Source organism: Xyrauchen texanus, chromosome 43, assembly GCF_025860055.1.
Source record: "Xyrauchen texanus isolate HMW12.3.18 chromosome 43, RBS_HiC_50CHRs, whole genome shotgun sequence".
In the NCBI taxonomy this organism is placed as follows: Eukaryota; Metazoa; Chordata; class Actinopteri; order Cypriniformes; family Catostomidae; genus Xyrauchen; species Xyrauchen texanus.
In genome coordinates this window covers 32319097-32339096 of record NC_068318.1, presented here as the reverse complement: position 1 = coordinate 32339096, position 20000 = coordinate 32319097, and the positions used below count along the sequence as shown (strand labels likewise).

Here is a 20000-nt window from a genome sequence, read left to right as displayed (position 1 = left end):
CCAAAGAACATGTTATGACCATGGTGCATGACCAAAAAACATGTTATTGTCATGGTGCATGACCAAAAAACATGTTACTTTCATGGTGCATGACCAAAGAACATGTTATGACCATGGTGCATGACCAAAACACATGTTACTTTCATGGTGCATGACCAAAAAACATGTTACTTTCATGGTGCATGACCAAAGAACATGTTATTTTCATGGTGCATGACCAAAGAACATGTTATGACCATGGTGCATGACCAAAACACATGTTACTTTTATGGTGCATGACCAAAGAACATGTTATTGTCATGGTGCATGACCAAAGAACATGTTATGACCATGGTGCATGACCAAAACACATGTTACTTTTATGGTGCATGACCAAAGAACATGTTATTGTCATGGTGCATGACCAAAGAACATGTTATGACCATGGTGCATGACCAAAACACGTTACTGTCATGGTGCATGACCAAAACACATGTTATTGTCATGGTGCATGACCAAAGAACATGTTATGACCATGGTGCATGACCAAAGAACATGTTATTTTCATGGTGCATGACCAAAGAACATGTTATGACCATGGTGCATGACCAAAACACATGTTACTTTTATGGTGCATGACCAAAGAACATGTTATTGTCATGGTGCATGACCAAAGAACATGTTATGACCATGGTGCATGACCAAAACACGTTACTGTCATGGTGCATGACCAAAGAACATGTTATTGTCATGGTGCATGACCAAAGAACATGTTATGACCATGGTGCATGACCAAAACACGTTACTGTCATGGTGCATGACCAAAACACATGTTATTGTCATGGTGCATGACCAAAGAACATGTTATGACCATGGTGCATGACCAAAGAACATGTTATTTTCATGGTGCATGACCAAAGAACATGTTACTGTCATGCTGCATGACCAAAGAACATGTTATTGTCATGCTGCATGACCAAAGAACATGTTACTGTCATGCTGCATGACCAAAGAACATGTTACTGTCATGGTGCATGACCAAAGAACATGTTACTGTCATGGTGCATGACCAAAGAACATGTTACTGTCATGGTGCATGACCAAAGAACATGTTACTGTCATGGTGTATGACCAAAGAACATGTTACTGTCATGGTGCATGACCAAAGAACATGTTACTGTCATGCTGCATGACCAAAGAACATGTTACTGTCATGGTGCATGACCAAAGAACATGTTATTTTCATGCTGCATGACCAAAGAACATGTTACTGTCATGGTGTATGACCAAAAAACATGTTACTGTCATGGTGCATGACCAAAGAACATGTTACTGTCATGGTGTATGACCAAAGAACATGTTACTGTCATGCTGCATGACCAAAAAACATGTTACTGTCATGGTGCATGACCAAAGAACATGTTACTGTCATGGTGTATGACCAAAGAACATGTTACTGTCATGGTGCATGACCAAAGAACATGTTATTGTCATGGTGCATGACCAAAGAACATGTTATTGTCATGGTGCATGACCAAAGAACATGTTATTGTCATGGTGCATGACCAAAGAACATGTTATTGTCATGGTGCATGACCAAAGAACATGTTATTGTCATGGTGCATGACCAAAACACATGTTATTGTCATGGTGCATGACCAAAGAACATGTTATTTTCATGGTGCATGACCAAAACACATGTTATTGTCATGGTGCATGACCAAAGAACATGTTATTGTCATGGTGTATGACCAAAAAACATGTTACTGTCATGGTGCATGACCAAAGAACATGTTACTGTCATGGTGTATGACCAAAGAACATGTTACTGTCATGCTGCATGACCAAAGAACATGTTACTGTCATGGTACATGACCAATACATATGGTATTACCATGAGACCATGTCTAAAAAGCATGGAATTACTACGGGACATAACCCCCCCAAAAAATATTCCTGTTGTCGTGTTTTGTTTGTGTCTTAATGAAATGAATCATGGGGCATATACCATAGGATAATGATGCCATCAGGTGGTTCATTCATGGGATATTCATACACCGTGGCATTTCCATGGTACTCTAATTTACTTCCACGAAATCAAACTAGTATCAAAAACACATCACCGTGTTCTTTTGGAGTCGATGCGAGCGTCAGTAGAGTTGGTAACTTCATTGAAGCAGCTTTCAGGAAACGAGTCGTTGAAATGATTTCTCTGCCATTTGAGTCGTCACATTTTCTCAGTAAAATGCATTGTGGGGCATTAGTTCTGTGTCAGATTGATGTCTAGTTTGCAAGGAATGTAAAACCCATAATGCTATAGATTTAGACACTCTTCCCCTGATTGATTTCTGGCCCTCTTTCCAGCTAAAAGGGCGAAAGCACTCACGTCCATGCTAATGACTCCTTCACTGGCCATTTAGCAGAAATCCACATTATGTGAAAGCTCACATTATTGCAAATATCATTGCCAATGATTTACACTTGATATGTGAACTCGGCGCGTCCAGCTCGACCTCGTTCATGCGGCGACGTTAGGGAGCTTTTATGGAACGTTTCCTCTACGCTAATGACATCGCAGGTCGAATGGACGGATACATTCTGCATTTGTTCTCACTGTAAATGTGCTGAAGGAGAGTTATTTGGTTTTGGAGTTTGTAAAGTGCTCAAATGGTGTTTCAGGAGCCGTGTCAGCTGCAGTCAGATTTAATTTGAAAGGTTTTTCTCTGTTGCGTCTATAGTTTTAACCTTTAGTGCTTTAGCTGCGGATCGTGCGCTCGTCTGCTCGGTTTGTTTGCCTCTTCGGCTGTCTTCGTTTGTTATGATGTTGCTTTTTCCAGGCTTTGGTTACTTAACGTACAGACAGATGACATTTTCTTGACATATCGATCTGTGGAAAGGGCACGACAAACACAAGGGCAAACTCTGGATTTTTCTTCTCGCAGAGCTGGATCTTGTTCGGGATGAAAGCCAATATCTGCCCCAATGCCCTTACCGCTCCATTTCACATGAGACCGCATCAAACACTAATCAAAAACTCCCAAAATACCGTGGTAAATCCAAAAGACTGATAACACCAGTACCTCTAACAAAGGAGCAATGGTATTAAGGTAATGCCATATTTATTGGATGTCCCATGGTATCTTAGAGTAGCATGGAAATACCGCCATATATATCAAAAAACAGTAACAGGGTTTTACCGTTTAAACACTTGTGACCATGTTTAAATCCGTTCCAGGCATTTCCACAAATATCCCACCGATAGCGGTGCAGAATATGCCGGATAATCTGCAGATTTCATCCTGATCTTAAATCTCATGTTTATGTTGAATCAAAGGATTTAGACTGAGAATGTGTCTCCCACTTAAACCGTACATACCCCCTCGCTCTAATTAGCTATAGTGAGTTTATGGTTAAGTGCTAGGATGCTAGTATTCAGGGCTGGACTGGGACGTTGAATAGGCCCAGGATTGTACATAGCAACTGGCCCAATATTTGTTGGGATGGGGGGGTGTTCGCTGGCCTTTTCAGCGTATCGCGGCAGCGTTTTGTGGTCTGTTCTGCATAGCACTGCGGCTCATTTTAGCTGATCTCGGCCCGTTTCACGGTCGACCCACCGGCCCGCTCGATTCTCCCGATGGCCAGTCCCGCCCCTGATCAGCTCCAAAAGTGTGTCGGCCCACCGGGACAATGCCCGGTATGCCAGGTTACCAGTCCATCCCTGCTAGTATTCCAAATTTAGCCAATCTCACAAAAAACACGTCTGAGTCACATTTAATCCCAAAATTAAAAGCCTATTTTTAGTAACTTTATTTACATTTTCATCTTTAATTGTTGGTATTATTATTCACAATGGTAATTCTCATTACAGTAATGCAGTATTTGTTTGTTACTGTAATAGTGATATTAAAATATTATAAATGTAAGATTAACGTGTAAAACTATTTAAGTAATATACAATATTTATTTATTTATTTATTAATTTGTTTATGCATTTGTTGTATTGCAATAATGATAATAACATTAAAATTAAAACAACAAAACTGCAATTATTATAATGATATTTTATATAGTTTTTATTTATTTTTTAATTCAAGATGATTAAACACTTATTTTTTTTGTAATTCTCATTTTTCTCAATGTTTATTCTTATTAAATTTGTAATATGGAGATTTTAATTCATCATCAATTGAAGAATTATGTATAAATACATTTTATTTATAATTTGTTTTATTTTTTTTTATTGTATTTTTTGTATTACAGCAATGAAAATAACTTGTGAAATGTACATTTCCAGGACACATTTAATCCCCAAAATTATTGGGGCTATTCTTGGGGCTTAAAACACATTTTATTTATCATTTTATTACTATTTTAATTTTCTTTTACAATTTGTGACATTATTTTCAAGACAATTAAACACATTTTCACCATTTATTTATTTATTGTCATTTTTATGATGTATAAATACTTTAAAATGTTTGTAATTCATCACAATACATCGTGTTTTTTATATTACTGTGATGATTAATATTATCATTATTATTTCATTATTATAATGAGAATTAGGAAGGTGCTTAGTTGTCAAGAAAATGCCAAAAACGATCCTTAAAGTAGAGCTAATTTTGCTCATGCAAGACATAATTATTTATTTTGGTTTTAATAGGAGATGTCAACACAGGAGTCAAAAACTCTCTCCGTTTGGTCTGTGAGACTCGAGATATGCATCACCGAGGCCGTAAAAACAGTTTCTGCAGATGTGCTTGAGTTGTTGGGCTCTGTTGGGCTCCTCACGACAGTGAGGACGTGATTGAACGCCCCTGCTCATGCTACATTAGCGTGTGTTTCTCCTCTCTCAAATCCCTCGTGTCCGATTGTCAGCCGGGACGCTACGAGTGCGTTTGACTCATTGACTCTGCTTAAAACAATCCATTCCGCTCGCTCGTTAGTCCTAATGAAGCACTAATGCACGGCTGACGGACGGTGCCGTTCACTGGCACGGGCCACACGCCGCCTCGTTTGTCTGGAGAGAGAGTCCACTAGACACCAAATGGAGAAGAATCGCCCTCACCGGTCACCATCACTCATGTCTAAGTTGCTTTTGTTTCATTTTGTTCAATGTGATTGTGTTAAATTTGATTTTCGCCCCCATTCCCTCTCTCTCCTAAAGGTTCTTTATATCAGACGTCCTCACAACCCAAAGACAAGAGCAATGCTCTGCCCCATCCATGTGAGTGCTTCATTTCGTTGTTTTGTGTTTGCATGTCTCTCCAAACTCCTTTTGCTTCATTTCAATCTTCTGATTTCAGTTGCACATTTCCTCTTTCTGCTTTTCTCTCTCCGAGTCAGCAGGACGTTGACGTTGTGTATACGGTGTAATATCTACTGACATATGGATACAGAACCTATACTTTAAATGTAAGATTGAAGAGAGGGTTTAACCGTACATAATGTTGTCATCATTTACTCATCCACATGTTCCACACCAGTGTGACTTTAGTTTCTTCTTCATATGGGTTTGGGTGAGTTACGGCGCGGCTGTGGCGCAGGTGGTAGAGCGGGTCGGCTGCTAATCGCAGGGTTGGCGGTTCGATTCGCGGCCCACACGACTCCACATGCCGAAGTGTTCTTGGGCAAGACACTGAACCCCAAGTTGCTCCCAATGGCAGACTAGCACCTTACATACAGCTCTGCCACCGTGTGTGTGTGTGTGTGTGTGTGTGTGTGTGTGTGTGTGTGTGTGTGTGTGTGTGTGTGTGAATGGGTGAATGAGACGCAGTGTAAAGCGCTTTGAATACCGCTAATGCTAAAAAGGCCGAGCGGCAGTGACTGTGTGAGGACCTTCATTGGAAACAGTTGCTTCGAACTTCAGAACTCACCATGTTGTCCGCAAGACACGTCCTCCTTTTCTTTAAATGTGTGTTCCAGTGAGACACTTACAATGCAAGTCAATGGGGTTTAATCTGTAAACATTAAAAGTATAGAGACAAGACGTAAATGACACGCGTTAACCTGATTATACTATGATCAAACGAGTGATTTACCTGCGTTTCGGCATTTACCACATTTCGCCGTTGCGGGGTTTACATCGTCATGACAACGAAGTTGTAAAATTGTATGTAACTTTACAAAGAAATGGGAAGTACGCCGTTTCATTACACTCATTTATAGGGATGCACCGATATGGATTTTCTGGTCCGAAACCGATTTTTCACAAAAAAACAATAAATAGTGATTTAAATGTTTCATCCCCTTTTTGTCCCCAATTTGGAACGCCCAATTCCCACTACTTATTAGGTCCTCATGGTGGTGCGGTTACTCGCCTCAATCCGGGTGGCGAAGGACAATCTCACTTGTCTTCGCTTCTGAGACGTCAATCCGCGCATCTTATCATGTGACTCGTTGTGCATGACACCGTGGAGACTCACAGCATGTGGAGGCTCATGCTACTCTCCACGATCCACACACAACTCACCACACGCCCCATTGAGAGAACCACTAATCACCACCACGAGGAGGTTACCCCATGTGACTCTACCCTCCCTAGCAACCAGGCCAATTTGGTTGCTAAGGAGACCAGGCTGGAGTCAAACGGCACACTCCAGGTGTGCTAGTCAGCGTCAATACTCGCTGAGATGCCCAGACCTTCCCTAGCAACTGGCCAATTTGGTTGCTAAGGAGACCTGACTGGAGTCACTCAGCACGCCCTATTGAGAGCGAGAACCACTAATCACCACCACGAGGAGGTTACCCCAAGTGACTCTACCCTCCCTAGCAACCGGGCCAATTAGGTTGCTAAGGAGAGATGGGGGGGGGGGGGGTTGTGTTCGCTGTCCTTTTCTGCAGCGGCGGCTCATTTTAGCTTATCGCGGCCCATTCAACCAATTTCGGGATGCTCGGTTCGCCCCTGATCGCCCCCAAAGTGCGTTGGCCCACCGGGAAAATGCCCGGTATGCCAGATTTCCAGTCCAGCCCTGATTACAGATGTATGTGGATTAACATAAGTAAACGACGCTTGCATACATTGTATCACGTCCATTGGAGTGTTTTATTGTAATCCTGATGAATTGTTACGCTGAGAGAGAATAATTCACTTTAAACTGTTGTAAACTGTTCCCCCATGCATGTACATCTCTACATCTCTACATGCATGGGGTAATATTTATTACGCCTCGCAGTCATTTCCACACGCAATCTGCTTCCTGTTCAAAGATGCATAGTCATCTAAGCGATACATTGTAATAAAGCGACGCTTTATCATCAAAGTACAAACGACAGACGGCCGTGTGCAAGGGTGATGCAGCGAACAGGAGGAGAGGTGCGTTTAAAGATGATATCGGAAGACTTTTATCATCCCAGCTTGATTCGCTGGATCCATACGGACCAGAACACGAGCAGCTTCATGGCCCTGTAGAGTCATCATTTACCCTGAGATCTTTGTTCAAGATAGCCGCCTGCGTTCCAGGAGGAACCTAATGGCGAAAGTGCATGAATAATACAGGAGTCGGCTCCGTTAGGAGAGAAATGAGGGGGATATCCGTGTCAGCGAACTGACCAGAAATAGATTTTTACTCGGCGTTTGCACGGGTCAAGTCACTCTCACGCTCATTCGAGATGCATCACCTTGCCCGTGTCAAAGTGGGACCGTGTAGAAACGGCAAGCCGCCGGTGGGCTTGGAGTCTGGCAGATAATCAAACCCCGTCACCGGGCCTCTCTCTGCCCCACGGGCACCCTGATATCACAGGCCGATCGATGGGATCAGGTCCTGATGCACTCGTGACAGTATCCCAACCCTGTACGTCTCAATTTAATGGAATAGTTCACGTTCGATTTAATCTTTCAAGCAACACAAAATAAGATATGTAGCTGAATGTTCACGCTGTTCTTTTCCATACAATGAAAGCATACAGTGACCAGGGGCTGTCGAGCTTCAACAAGTATGAATGAGCGCATTTAAAGTATCATACAGCACGGTTCTTTAAATATAAGGTCATTTAATTTGTTTCCCTCCTGCATCTGGAATTTAATTCAGTTTGGACTCTTGTAGCCTCTGTCTGACCCCCTCCTCATCACAGGAAGGAAAGACTAAGAATTGTTAATTTAGGCTACTAATTTTAAACGCTATTGGCAAATTAAATGCCTTTAACACATTATCGTATAAGCAAAATCCAATATTGGTCAACCGCTATAAATATATCGGCCCGCGCAAATTCGTGTCTTTGAAATGCCGTGTAAAATGCGTCTATTCGCATCTATTTGTATCTTTGAATTGACTTTATATGTAATCGTGCCGTGTAAAATGCTCGATTCGTGTTGTATGTAAACGCAATTACGGTGCGTTCACGTACAACGCTAAGAACATTTTCGCCTCGCATTCCTCGCGCGAGTTTGACCGCTGGATAATAAATATCTTTAAACTCACATTCGCGCGAGTAATGTGAACCCCTTTCTCTAATGTGTAATGTGAAAGGGAAGGAGGGAGGGGCTTCTACGTAAAATACACGAATGAAGTGATTACGCGTGTTCGAGTTGCGCCATTTGCTTCAGTACCGCCGGCCCGCGCAAATTCGCGTCTATTCGCATCTTTGAATTGACTTTGTATGTAATTGCGCAGCGCGAAATGCGAAGAACATTTTTGCCTTGCATTGTTCACGCGAGTTTGAACGCTGGATTATAAATGTGTATTTAAACTCGCATTCGCGCGAGTAACGTGAACCCGCGAGTATTCCCCCTTCTCTTCCGGAAAAGGACAGGAGGAGGGGCCTCTACGACTTGGTTCGTAGTAAAATACGTGAATGAAGAGATTTTGCGTGTTCGAGTTGCGCTATTTGCTTCTTTCGCTCCGGCCGGTGCAAATTTGCGTCTATTTGTATCTTTGAATTTACTATGTAATTGCGCGCTGTATGTGAACGCACCATTATGGTCCGCTGGATTATAAATGTGTGTTTAAACTCAGGTGCGAGTAACGTAAACCCGCGAGTATTCCTGTTCTCTTCCGGAAATACTCGCTTCTATGATTTGGTTCATAGTAAAATACGCGAACGAAGAGATTTTACGTGTTCGAGTTGCGCCATTTGCTTCACTCCCGCCGCCCCGCGCAAATTCGCGTCTTTTAATTGACTTTGTATGTAAGTGCGCCCCGCGAGACGCGAAGAACATTTTCGCCTCGCATTGCTCACGCGAGTTTGACCGCTGGATTATAAATATCTTAAAACTAGCATTTGCGCAAGTAACGCGAACCCGCGAGTATTCCCCTTCTCGTCCGGAAATGGACAGGAGGAGGGGCTTCTACGACTTAGTTCATAGTAAAATACACGAATGAAGAGATTTTGTGTGTTCGAGTTGCGCCATTTGCTTCATTCGCTCCAGCCGGTGCAAATTTGCATCTATTTGGATCTATTTGTATCTTTGAATTGACTTTGTGTATAATTGCGCTGCGCGAAACCATTATGGTGCGTTCACATACAGCGCAAAGACAATTTTGGCCTCGCATTGCTCATACTAGTTTGACCGCTGGATTATAAATGCGTGTTGAAACTGCCGTTCGCGCAAACCCGCGAGTATTCCCCTTCTCTTCGTTAAACGGACAGGAGGAGGGGCTTCTACGAATTGGTTCATAGTAAAAAACGCGAATGAAGAGATTTCGTGTGTTTGAGTTGCACCATTTGCTTCACTCGCACCGCCATGCGCGCTTCGCGTTGTATGTGAACGCGCCGTTAGTGTTCGTTTTTCATCGCAGTAAAATAGTAGTGCGGCTCGACTATACCTTTGTCTACACTCGTAGTCAAATATTCCATGTATAGAGTCTTTTTATGCTATATTTACTACGAGCTTAGTCTAAATGAATTACTGAACCTCACTGCGAATAGCATTTGGGAATAGCATTTTGTTGCTCTGCAACAGGTGACAGATTTTCAGTGAATAACTACTTAAATTAGCATGTTCCACAAAGTCATCATTATATGATATCAGACGCACGAGCCCTATAGACACTGGAAAAGAGCAGTGTGCACATTCCGCAGGAACAAAGTTGCATAAGTTTGGAACAACATCAGGGTGAGTAAATAATGACAGCCTAACAAAGCCTCACTGTACACGTGAGAACGTCTTTGTTTACATACGGCCGTGAATCCTCCTGCAGTCGTGGCGGGGGCGTTGACTTTGTAGGTCAGTGCGTCTGGTTTAAGAGGGCAGTGTTCACATTAGTGAGATTAATTTGGATAGTCACAGTGATTAAACTCTGCATGGGCCGCGCGGCGCTGATCACGACATTGATTGCTGCTACCTTTAAAGTGCAGCTGCTGCAGGCATGTACTGTACACGCATGACACACTCACACATGCACCGCACGACTCCATCTTTACCTGACAGACACGAGCTTTTAATTAAAGGAGAGAAAATACTGTTAGGTGACTAACAAGGCCACTAGCACGAGCGGGAGTCGGGCGGGTCCAACTCGACATCTCATCTGAATTAAACCCCACATAACGAGTTTTCTCTTTAACCACTGCACACTTTACAGGTCGCTCATAAACCAATATACATAACTGAATAGACAATCAGTGCTGTGGAATACTTCAATTCATCAGGACTAATGCTAGCTTATGTTTGCGTACTATTACCTATATACTGTGTATGTGTATATATGGAGTGGTGGTGGCGTAGTGGACTAAAGCACAGGGCTGTTAAATAGAAGGTCACAGGTTCTAACCCCACAGTCACCACCATTGTGTCCTTGAGTAAGGCACTTAACTCCAGGTTGCTCCGGGGGGATTGTCCCTGTAATAAGTGCACTGTAAGTCACTTTGGATAAAAGCATCTGCCAAATGCACCAATGTAAATGAAAATATATATATGTTAAATATGCATAATGCAATGGTTCAGCCCATGTTGAATATGGTATACTAGCATACTACTACCTGAATACTGCACAGAATACACTGTATAATGCATACTAGTTTTAAAAATAAGAGTAGGCATTGTTTAATTAGACGTTACATTTTAAACTATGGATGCACCATAATGATTTTAACAAAAAACTATAGGCCAAAACCGATATTTTGCTACATACTCGCCTTATTTTGGTCATTAAATCCCCATTTTGCTTAGGAATTATGCTTGACAAATACACTCACCTAAAGGATTATTAGGAACACATACTAATACTGTGTTTGACCCCCTTTCGCCTTCAGAACTGCCTTAATTCTACGTGGCATTGATTCAACAAGGTGCTGAAAGCATTCTTTAGAAATGTTGGCCCATATTGATAGGATAGCATCTTGCAGTTGATGGAGATTTGTGGGATGCACATCCAGGGCACGAAGCTCCCGTTCCACCACATCCCAAAGATGCTCTATTGGGTTGAGATCTGGTGACTGTGGGGGCCATTTTAGTACAGTGAACTCATTGTCATGTTCAAGAAACCAATTTGAAATGATTCGAGCTTTGTGACATGGTGCATTATCCTGCTGGAAGTAGCCATCAGAGGATGGGTACATGGTGGCCATAAAGGGATGGACATGGTCAGAAACAATGCTCAGGTAGGCCGTGGCATTTAAACGATGCCCAATTGGCACTAAGGGGCCTAAAGTGTGCCAAGAAAACATCCCCACACCATTACACCACCACCACCAGCCTGCACAGTGGTAACAAGGCATGATGGATCCATGTTCTCATTCTGTTTACGCCAAATTCTGACACTACCATCTGAATGTCTCAACAGAAATCGAGACTCATCAGACCAGGCAACATTTTTCCAGTCTTCAACTGTCCAATTTTGGTGAGCTCTTGCAAATTGTAACCTCTTTTTCCTATTTGTAGTGGAGATGAGTGGTACCCGGTGGGGTCTTCTGCTGTTGTAGCCCATCCGCCTCAAGGTTGTGCGTGTTGTGGCTTCACAAATGCTTTGCTGCATACCTCGGTTGTAGCAGTGGTTATTTCAGGCAAAGTTGCTCTTCTATCAGCTTGAATCAGTCGGCCCATTCTCCTCTGACCTCTAGCATCAACAAGGCCTTTTCAGCCCACAGGACTGCCGCATACTGGATGTTTTTCCTTTTCACACCATTCTTTGTAAACCCTAGAAATGGTTGTGCGTGAAAATCCCAGTAACTGAGCAGATTGTGAAATACTCAGACCGGCCCGTCTGGCACCAACAACCATGCCACGCTCAAAATTGCTTAAATCACCTTTCTTTCCCATTCTGACATTCAGTTTGGAGTTCAGGAGATTGTCTTGACCAGGACCACACCCCTAAATGCATTGAAGCAACTGCCATGTGATTGGTTGATTAGATAATTGCATTATTGAGAAATTGAACAGGTGTTCCTAATAATCCTTTAGGTGAGTGTATATGCACAAATACGTAAAAAGCTATTTTGCACATCGTAAAAAAATGTTGCACCTCTATTTTTGCAGTAAAATTTTTTTATTAATGCAACTCACATTTTACAGATGATAATAATAAAAACTTAGAATTTTGCACAATGCATATTCAACATAGGTGTTTCTTTATATTGCACACGGGAAAAGAAATATACAAAGCAATATTTAAACGTAATTGTAAATGAAATAGAAAGGCATGCTTATGTTCAAAGTGTTTATTTTTAATTTATTTTACATATTCACATCATGTATGTAGTATACTTTATGCATGCTGCAAAACTAGTAAGAGTATTTCTAGTACGATGGCAAACATGGAATGAGGTTTAATTGCAATGAATGTCTGATAGCGGCATCTGCTGGTGGAGTTGAGTATTGCAGCGCTGTTTCATGTATATGTGTGTGTGTGTGACTCTCATCGAATGCTTCTGATCTGTGCAATACTGAGAGTTCAATACAAGCGCAAATGAGAGAGTTAGGAACATGCATTCAATGAATTGAGCCGACAGGAGGTTACCTGTATTGATGCAGGAATCAATTAACCCCCTCAAGGTTTTCTCTCAGGGTCTGACTGTGTTTTCAGAGTGGTGCGTGTCGCCCGAGGCCCGCGGACACTTTTATATTACAGCCATTTCTAACTTGTCATCGCCCTGACAGGAAATTGCATTCCTCACAATTATCAGGGGGACAAAAGGACTGTTTCTATGGAAATGAGGGACACGTATTGCTTCTAATGACGGCTTGTCAAACGCTCTATAGACTCGATTCTGTTCATCACGTGGATTTTTCCAGATGGAAAGAGTCGAGTGAGAGCAAGATGTGGTTTCTAAAGTCAATCCATGATGAAGTCATGAAACGCAGTCGGACCGGAGAATCTGAAACGCATTCTCGTGATCTTCTGGACCGTTATTTAGACATCACGAGCGCGTGCGTGCCTCTGAGATGTGTTTAAATGTTAATCTGTCTGCTAACACTCAACTCTTATAACACTTACCTGACGTAAATGGGATGCTAACTTATGCCCTAGTTGTTTTCTTGTCCTATAAAGGGTTAGCTTACCCAAAAAAAAAAAAAAAAAAAAAAAATGTCATTATATAATCACCCTCATGTAGTTTCAAACCTGCCGCTTTTTATCCAATGGAACACAAAATGTGACGTTAGTCAGAATGTTAGCCTCAGTCACTGTTCTCTTTCATTGCATGCTTTTTCGAGTGGATGGTTGAGGCATTAGTCAGTCATACAGGTTTGGAACTATATTAGGGTGAGTAAATGATGACAGAATTAGTTATGCAACTCACAAAAAGTCTTCTTGTTATGCCGCATTTTCTGCCTGATTTTTGTATGAACACCCAAATTCATCCAAACTCCATCAGTGTGACTGTAAGACTTATTTGACGTGTTTGAGCAGCACTTTATCACAATGCATCATTGTTAGAGCAGCACCGGAGGTTTCTGTTCACTCACTGGAATATAATGAAGTCTTGCCGTTATTAATTTCCAGAGCGATCAGTGAGGAGGATATTGGACATCAGATTACATCATCCTCCTAATTTGACACCGCTTTAATAAAAGCGCTATCAATCAACTGGGATTCATCTGCTGTGTGTTTAACTCCAAACCCCATGATACTGAAACTGTCTAAAGACCTGTCTGTCTCTCTGTCTGTCTCTCTGTCTGTCTCCAGCGGCACCGAGCACGGATGATGTGGCGCTGTACGTGGGCATCGTGATCGCGGTCATCATGTGTTTGGTTATCTCTGTCATTGTGGCACTCTTCGTCTACCGGAAGAACCACAGAGACTTCGACTCTGACATCATGGATTCATCGGCGCTCAATGGAGGTTTCCAGCCGGTCAACATCAAGACGGCTCGGACAGGTGGGTCACCCTAAAATCCGAGTCATTTACTCGCCCTCATGTCGTTCCCAACCATAGACTGTAAAAAAAGATGGCCGACGCCCCTTCGCTCTTTTCCATTGGTGAGAACTGAAGCCGCCAGTATCCCGATAACATCTTGGGACTTGAGTCTGCGCAGTTGCGATTTCGGGACCAGACCTGCGCAGTAGTGAGCAGGAAGTAAAGCCGCGAAATCAAGGCCCCGCCCTCACTCTCGCTGAATCAATCGCAAGCACACGCCCCTTTTGACTTTTGACTTATGATGGTGTGAAATAATTAATTATAGAAATTTAGATATTAAATTTAACGCTCCAATCTCCTCAGTCCTCCGAAGATCCCGAAAAAAAGTCAGTTGGTGCTTCAGTGACTACTTCACTCAGAGAACCTGTCAATCACAGCTGTCAATCATGATGTCACAGCAGCGTTTTTATAGCATCAAATAACTAAAAACAAACTTATTTTGAAAACAAACACTTGAAATGACATCAACGTGATAGAAACGACAGTAAATGACAGAAACTATCTTTGGAAAAAAGATATGTGAAGTGTAATTTAATTGTTTAGTTGGTCTCATGTCCCGTTGAATAACATGGGGAGGCGGGGCTTATGACCTATACTAGGACCAGTCACCGGGGGGCGATCGAGACGTTTTGGCTTCACTTTTGAGGGCTTGTGCGGCACACTTGTTCCCAACCCTTGTGACTTTCTCTGATGCTCTTTTCCACTAACCGAATGGCAGAATGTCTTTGTGGGGAACAGACCCAAATTTAAGCCATTATTCACTGATAATCTTTCCCTCTTTCATACATCAGGTTACCAGTCGGAAATTGACAAGATTTATTCCTTGGTGCACGGGTAGAATCGTATAAATATCTAGGAGTAAATATCGATGAACAGTGTCTACTTAGACTGGCACATAAAATGGTATCTGATTCTACTCATGTTCTCCGCAACGCTTTTCTGCTACTTTAATCGGGGGGAAGATTCAGGGTCCCCCAGTGCGGGCTAAACCAGTATAAGCGCTCGTTTCGGCCTATGGCTATTAATGTCTTGAACAAATATAAGATATACTCATTAGGCGTCGTGTCACATGTGGGGGAGAGAGAATGAGTTTTACACATTGGGGATGTAAATTGCATGTTACATGTGATGTTTGTTCATGTGTAACACGAGGGTCTAAGAAGAATTTCCCAGCGATGGGACAAGTACAGTCATTATCGCTTAGTTATAATGTTCATATTAGCAAACTATAGTTTTGGCAAGTCGTTTGGGACATCTACTTAGTGCATGACACGAGTCGGTTTACAGACCGATTTTTTCACTTTTAGTTGACTATATAATAATTCCAGTGGATCAGAAGTTTACATACACTAACTGTGCCTTTAAGAAGCTTGGAAAATTCCAGAAAATTATGTCAAGCCTAAATTATATTCTGATAGGAGGGTGTAGCTGTTGAAGTGCCTCTTTGCTTGACATCATGGGACAATCAAAAGAAATCAGCCTAGACCGCAATTTCCAAACGGCTGAAGGTGCCACGTTCATCTTTACAAACAATAGTACACAAGTATAAACACCATGTGACCACACAGTCATCACACCGCTCAGGAAGGAGACTCATTCTGTCTCCTAGAGATGAACGTAGTTGGTGTGAAAAGTGCAAATCAATCCCAGAACAACAGCAAAGGACCTTGTGAAGATGCTGGAGGAAACAGGTGGACGAGTATCTAGATCCACAGCAAAACGAGTCCTATAGTGACATCACGTTTGATGCAGCGTTTGACATCAGTGACGTTAAACCAAGAGTGATGCTTCCACATATGTCGTTGTTTTAAATATAACAAGTGAATGACAGTTGTAAGCTCTGATTGAAGGAAAGATTATCAGTGAATAACAACTTAAATTTGAGTCTGTTCCACAAATGAAGCAAGCATGATGGCATGACAGTTTTAGATTGAGAATTGATGTGTGTCAAAATCTCTCTGACATGAAAAGAACGGCGCAGACATTGCTGTGCTCCCCGGCGGAGCATCAGGACGGGCACAAGGATGCGTTTTGTGGGGGGTGGGAAACTTGTGGCGTCAGGTGAGCGTCATTGGAATGCTGCCACTTTGATGTGAAGGCAACCTGTACGTTGTCATGCGGCTGTAATTGGCTCCATCTGTCTGGCACATTAAGTGTTAATTACACATCAGATGAAGTGAAGGTGAGGTGTAACCAGACAGTAGCGCACTCTGTTACCCCTTTAATACAAGGAAGTTTGTTAAAGATGCTGCTTTTTTTCTTTTCTTGTTTTTGACACTGTGTGTAACACTCATAAAGAGTGAGTTGCCATGAGTTGCCATGGTTACCGGAACTGGTGGTGTGAATGATCTGAAAGTGCACTCGTTGAAAGGAGAGCACTCGTAGTGTCAGTTTAAGAGCTGCTCAGTGCCTCGTGTCTTGGGTTCAACAGCTCTCCTGATGAACAAGAGGGAGGAGGAGCTTACAGCGTAACACCACGCCCACTCACAATGCTTATGAATATTCATGTGTGTACCTGTGAAGCATTGGCTCATTTGTAAAGATGCCATCTGCTTTCATACGTGCAGCGCCGATCTCGATGCCCTCATCGGCCTGTGCTGTCTGTCCTCACTATATGCAATACATATAGTTATATACACACACACTGGTGGCCGAAACGTTTGGAATAATGGACAGATTTTGCTGTTTCGGAAGGAAATTGGTACTTTAATTCACCGAAGTGGCATTCAGCTGATCACAGCTGAGTATAATCAGGACATTACTGATGTAAATCAGCACCATCACTATTTGAAAAAAGTCATTTTTGATCAAATCTAGACAGCAGCATCAGTCCAACACCTTGAGTGATCATGATAAATTGATCATTTGATACTAGAAAATCACTTGCCATTATATCAAACACAGCTGAAAGATATTTGGTTCATTAAATGAAGCTTAACATCGTCTTTGTGTTTGTTTTTGAGTTGCTTAAAGACAGTCACATCTATGGCAAGTGCTACAGGAAGTGTGGGGTGAAAGGTCAAGTGTTACAGGAAGTGTGGGGTGAAAGGTCAAGTGCTACAGGAAGTGTGGGGCGAAAGGTCAAGTGTTACAGGAAGTGTGGGGTGAAAGGTCAAGTGCTACAGGAAGTGTGGGGTGAAAGGTCAAGTGCTACAGGAAGTGTGGGGGCGAAAGGTCAAGTGTTACAGGAAGTGTGGGGTGAAAGGTTAAGTGCTACAGGAAGTGTTGGGTGAAAGGTCAAGTGCTACAGGAAGTGTGGGGGCAAGTGCTTCAGGAAGTGTGGGGGCAAGTGTTACAGGAAGTGTGGGGTGAAAGGTCAAGTGCTACAGGAAGTGTGGGGGCAAGTGCTACAGGAAGTGTGGGGGCAAGTGTTACAGGAAGTGTGGGGGCGAAAGGTCAAGTGTTACAGGAAGTGTGGGGTGAAGGGGCAAGTGCTTCAGGAAGTGTGGGGGCAAGTGTTACTGGAAGTGTGGGGTGAAAGGGCAAGTGTTACAGGAAGTGTGGGGGTGAAAGGTCAAGTGTTACAGGAAGTGTGGGGTGAAAGGTCAAGTGCTACAGGAAGTGTGGGGGCAAGTGCTTCAGGAAGTGTGGGGGCAAGTGTTACAGGAAGTGTGGGGTGAAAGGTCAAGTGCTACAGGAAGTGTGGGGGCGAAAGGTCAAGTGTTACAGGAAGTGTGGGGTGAAAGGTCAAGTGCTACAGGAAGTGTGGGGGCAAGTGCTACAGGAAGTGTGGGGCGAAAGGTCAAGTGTTACAGGAAGTGTGGGGCGAAAGGTCAAGCGCTACAGGAAGTGTGGGGCGAAAGGGCAAGCGCTACAGGAAGTGTGGGGCGAAAGGGCAAGCGCTACAGGAAGTGTGGGGCGAAAGGGGAAGTGTTACAGGAAGTGTGGGGCGAAAGGTCAAGTGCTGCAGGAAGTGTGGGGCGAAAGGGGAAGTGCTACAGGAAGTGTGGGGCGAACGTTCATGTGCTACAGGAAGTGTGGGGCCAAAGGTCAAGTGCTACAGGAAGTGTGGGGCGAAAGGGGAAGTGCTACAGGAAGTGTGGGACGAAAGGGGAAGTGCTACAGGAAGTGTGGGACGAAAGGGGAAGTGCTACAGGAAGTGTGGGCCAAAGGTCAAGTGCTACAGGAAGTGTGGGCCAAAGGTCAAGTGCTACAGGAAGTGTGGGCCAAAGGGCAAGTGCTACAGGAAGTGTGGGGAGAAAGGGCAAGTGCTACAGGAAGTGTGGGGTAAGCTGCACATTTTTCCATTACACAGGAAGTGTGGGCTGAAAGTTAAAGTGCTACAGGAAGTGTGGGGTGAAAGGTCAAGTGCTACAGGAAGTGTGGGGCGAAAGGTCAAGCACTACAGGAAGTATGGGGTGAAAGGTCAAGCACTACAGGAAGTGTGGGGCGAAAGGTCAAGCACTACAGGAAGTATGGGGTGAAAGGTCAAGCACTACAGGAAGTGTGGGGTAAGCTGCAAATTTGTCCATTAATAAATTCTGTTCTCTCTTTAGCCGATCTCCTAACGGCTCCTCCAGATCTGACGTCAGCTGCCGCCATGTACAGAGGTCCCGTTTACGCCCTCCATGACGTTGCTGATAAAATCCCCATGACGAACTCCCCTCTGCTCGACCCGTTGCCCAACCTGAAGATCAAGGTGTACAACTCGTCCGGTATGGTCACGCCTCAGGAGGACCTCTCCGACATCTCGTCCAAGTTTTCGGCCAAACTCCCGCAAGCCCTGATCGACAGCGACACCATCAGCCGTCGCACGCAGACCCTGGTGCGCTCGCGGGACCCTTCCTGCACCGCGATTCGGTTCCTTCAACTCTCTCGGAGGACATCTGATCGTTCCCAACTCAGGTTAGTGTATGCGCACGTGTCATTGCGTGGGTAATTGTGGGCAAACGAGAGAGATACTCTCTCGCTGTGTGTCTTCAGCTGGACACATTTACCAACTCCTGAAGTCATTGAGTACTACACAACTGAGCTTTGTGTAAAAGATGGCAACCTCTAACTGTCTCTACAGGTCAATAAATTTCTCTCTCACACTCACACTGATTTTTACAGCTCCCGTGAGAGTTGCGCTGGCGGTGAGAGTGGCTCTTTGCTGCCATTGGCAGCTCATAAATTATCTGAAGCAGTTGTTCAAAGTGACTTACCACAGTGAGTCGGATATAAGGGGATTAGGACACTGTGAGAGGGTGATCAGTCTCAGGACTGACGCCCATCATTGACGCCATAAAGACCGTCGCCCGCTAATACATCAAGAAACGGAATTGAAGAGCCAGTTTCTCCAGTGGCAAGGGTTAATAAGGGTTATGAACCACTGCTATACAGTATATGTGTGTGTATTTATATGTGAGTGTGTGTGTGTGTGTGTGTGTGTGTGTGTGTGTGTGTGGTATGAGTGTGTGAGTGTGTGTGTGTGTGGTATGAGTGTGTGAGTGTGTGTGTGTGGTATGAGTGTAAGTGTGTGTGGTGTGTAGTGTGTGTGTGTGTGGTATGAGTAAGTGTGTGTGTGGTATGAGTGTGTGTGGTTTGCGGTGTGTGTGTGGTATGAATGTGTGTGTGTAGTGTGGTATGAGTGTGTGTGTAGTGTGGTATGAGTGTGTGTGCGTGTGTGTAGTGTGTGTGGTATGAGTGTGTGTGTGTGTAGTGTGGTATGAGTGTGTGTGTAGTGTGGTATGTGTGTGTAGTGTGTGTGGTATGAGTGTGTGTGTGTGTAGTGTGGTATGAGTGTGTGTG

General features: G+C 43.5%; 1 protein-coding gene across 1 annotated transcript in view; it reads left to right on the top strand.

Moving 5' to 3' along the window:
• LOC127635568 (netrin receptor UNC5C-like) overlaps nt 1-20000 on the top strand; it is a 224041-nt gene that overhangs the window by 174842 nt on the left and 29199 nt on the right. The window contains 3 exon segments of the mRNA XM_052115683.1: nt 14040-14231; nt 18767-19065; nt 19067-19115. Coding sequence (XP_051971643.1) covers nt 14040-14231; nt 18767-19065; nt 19067-19115 — 540 coding nt within the window.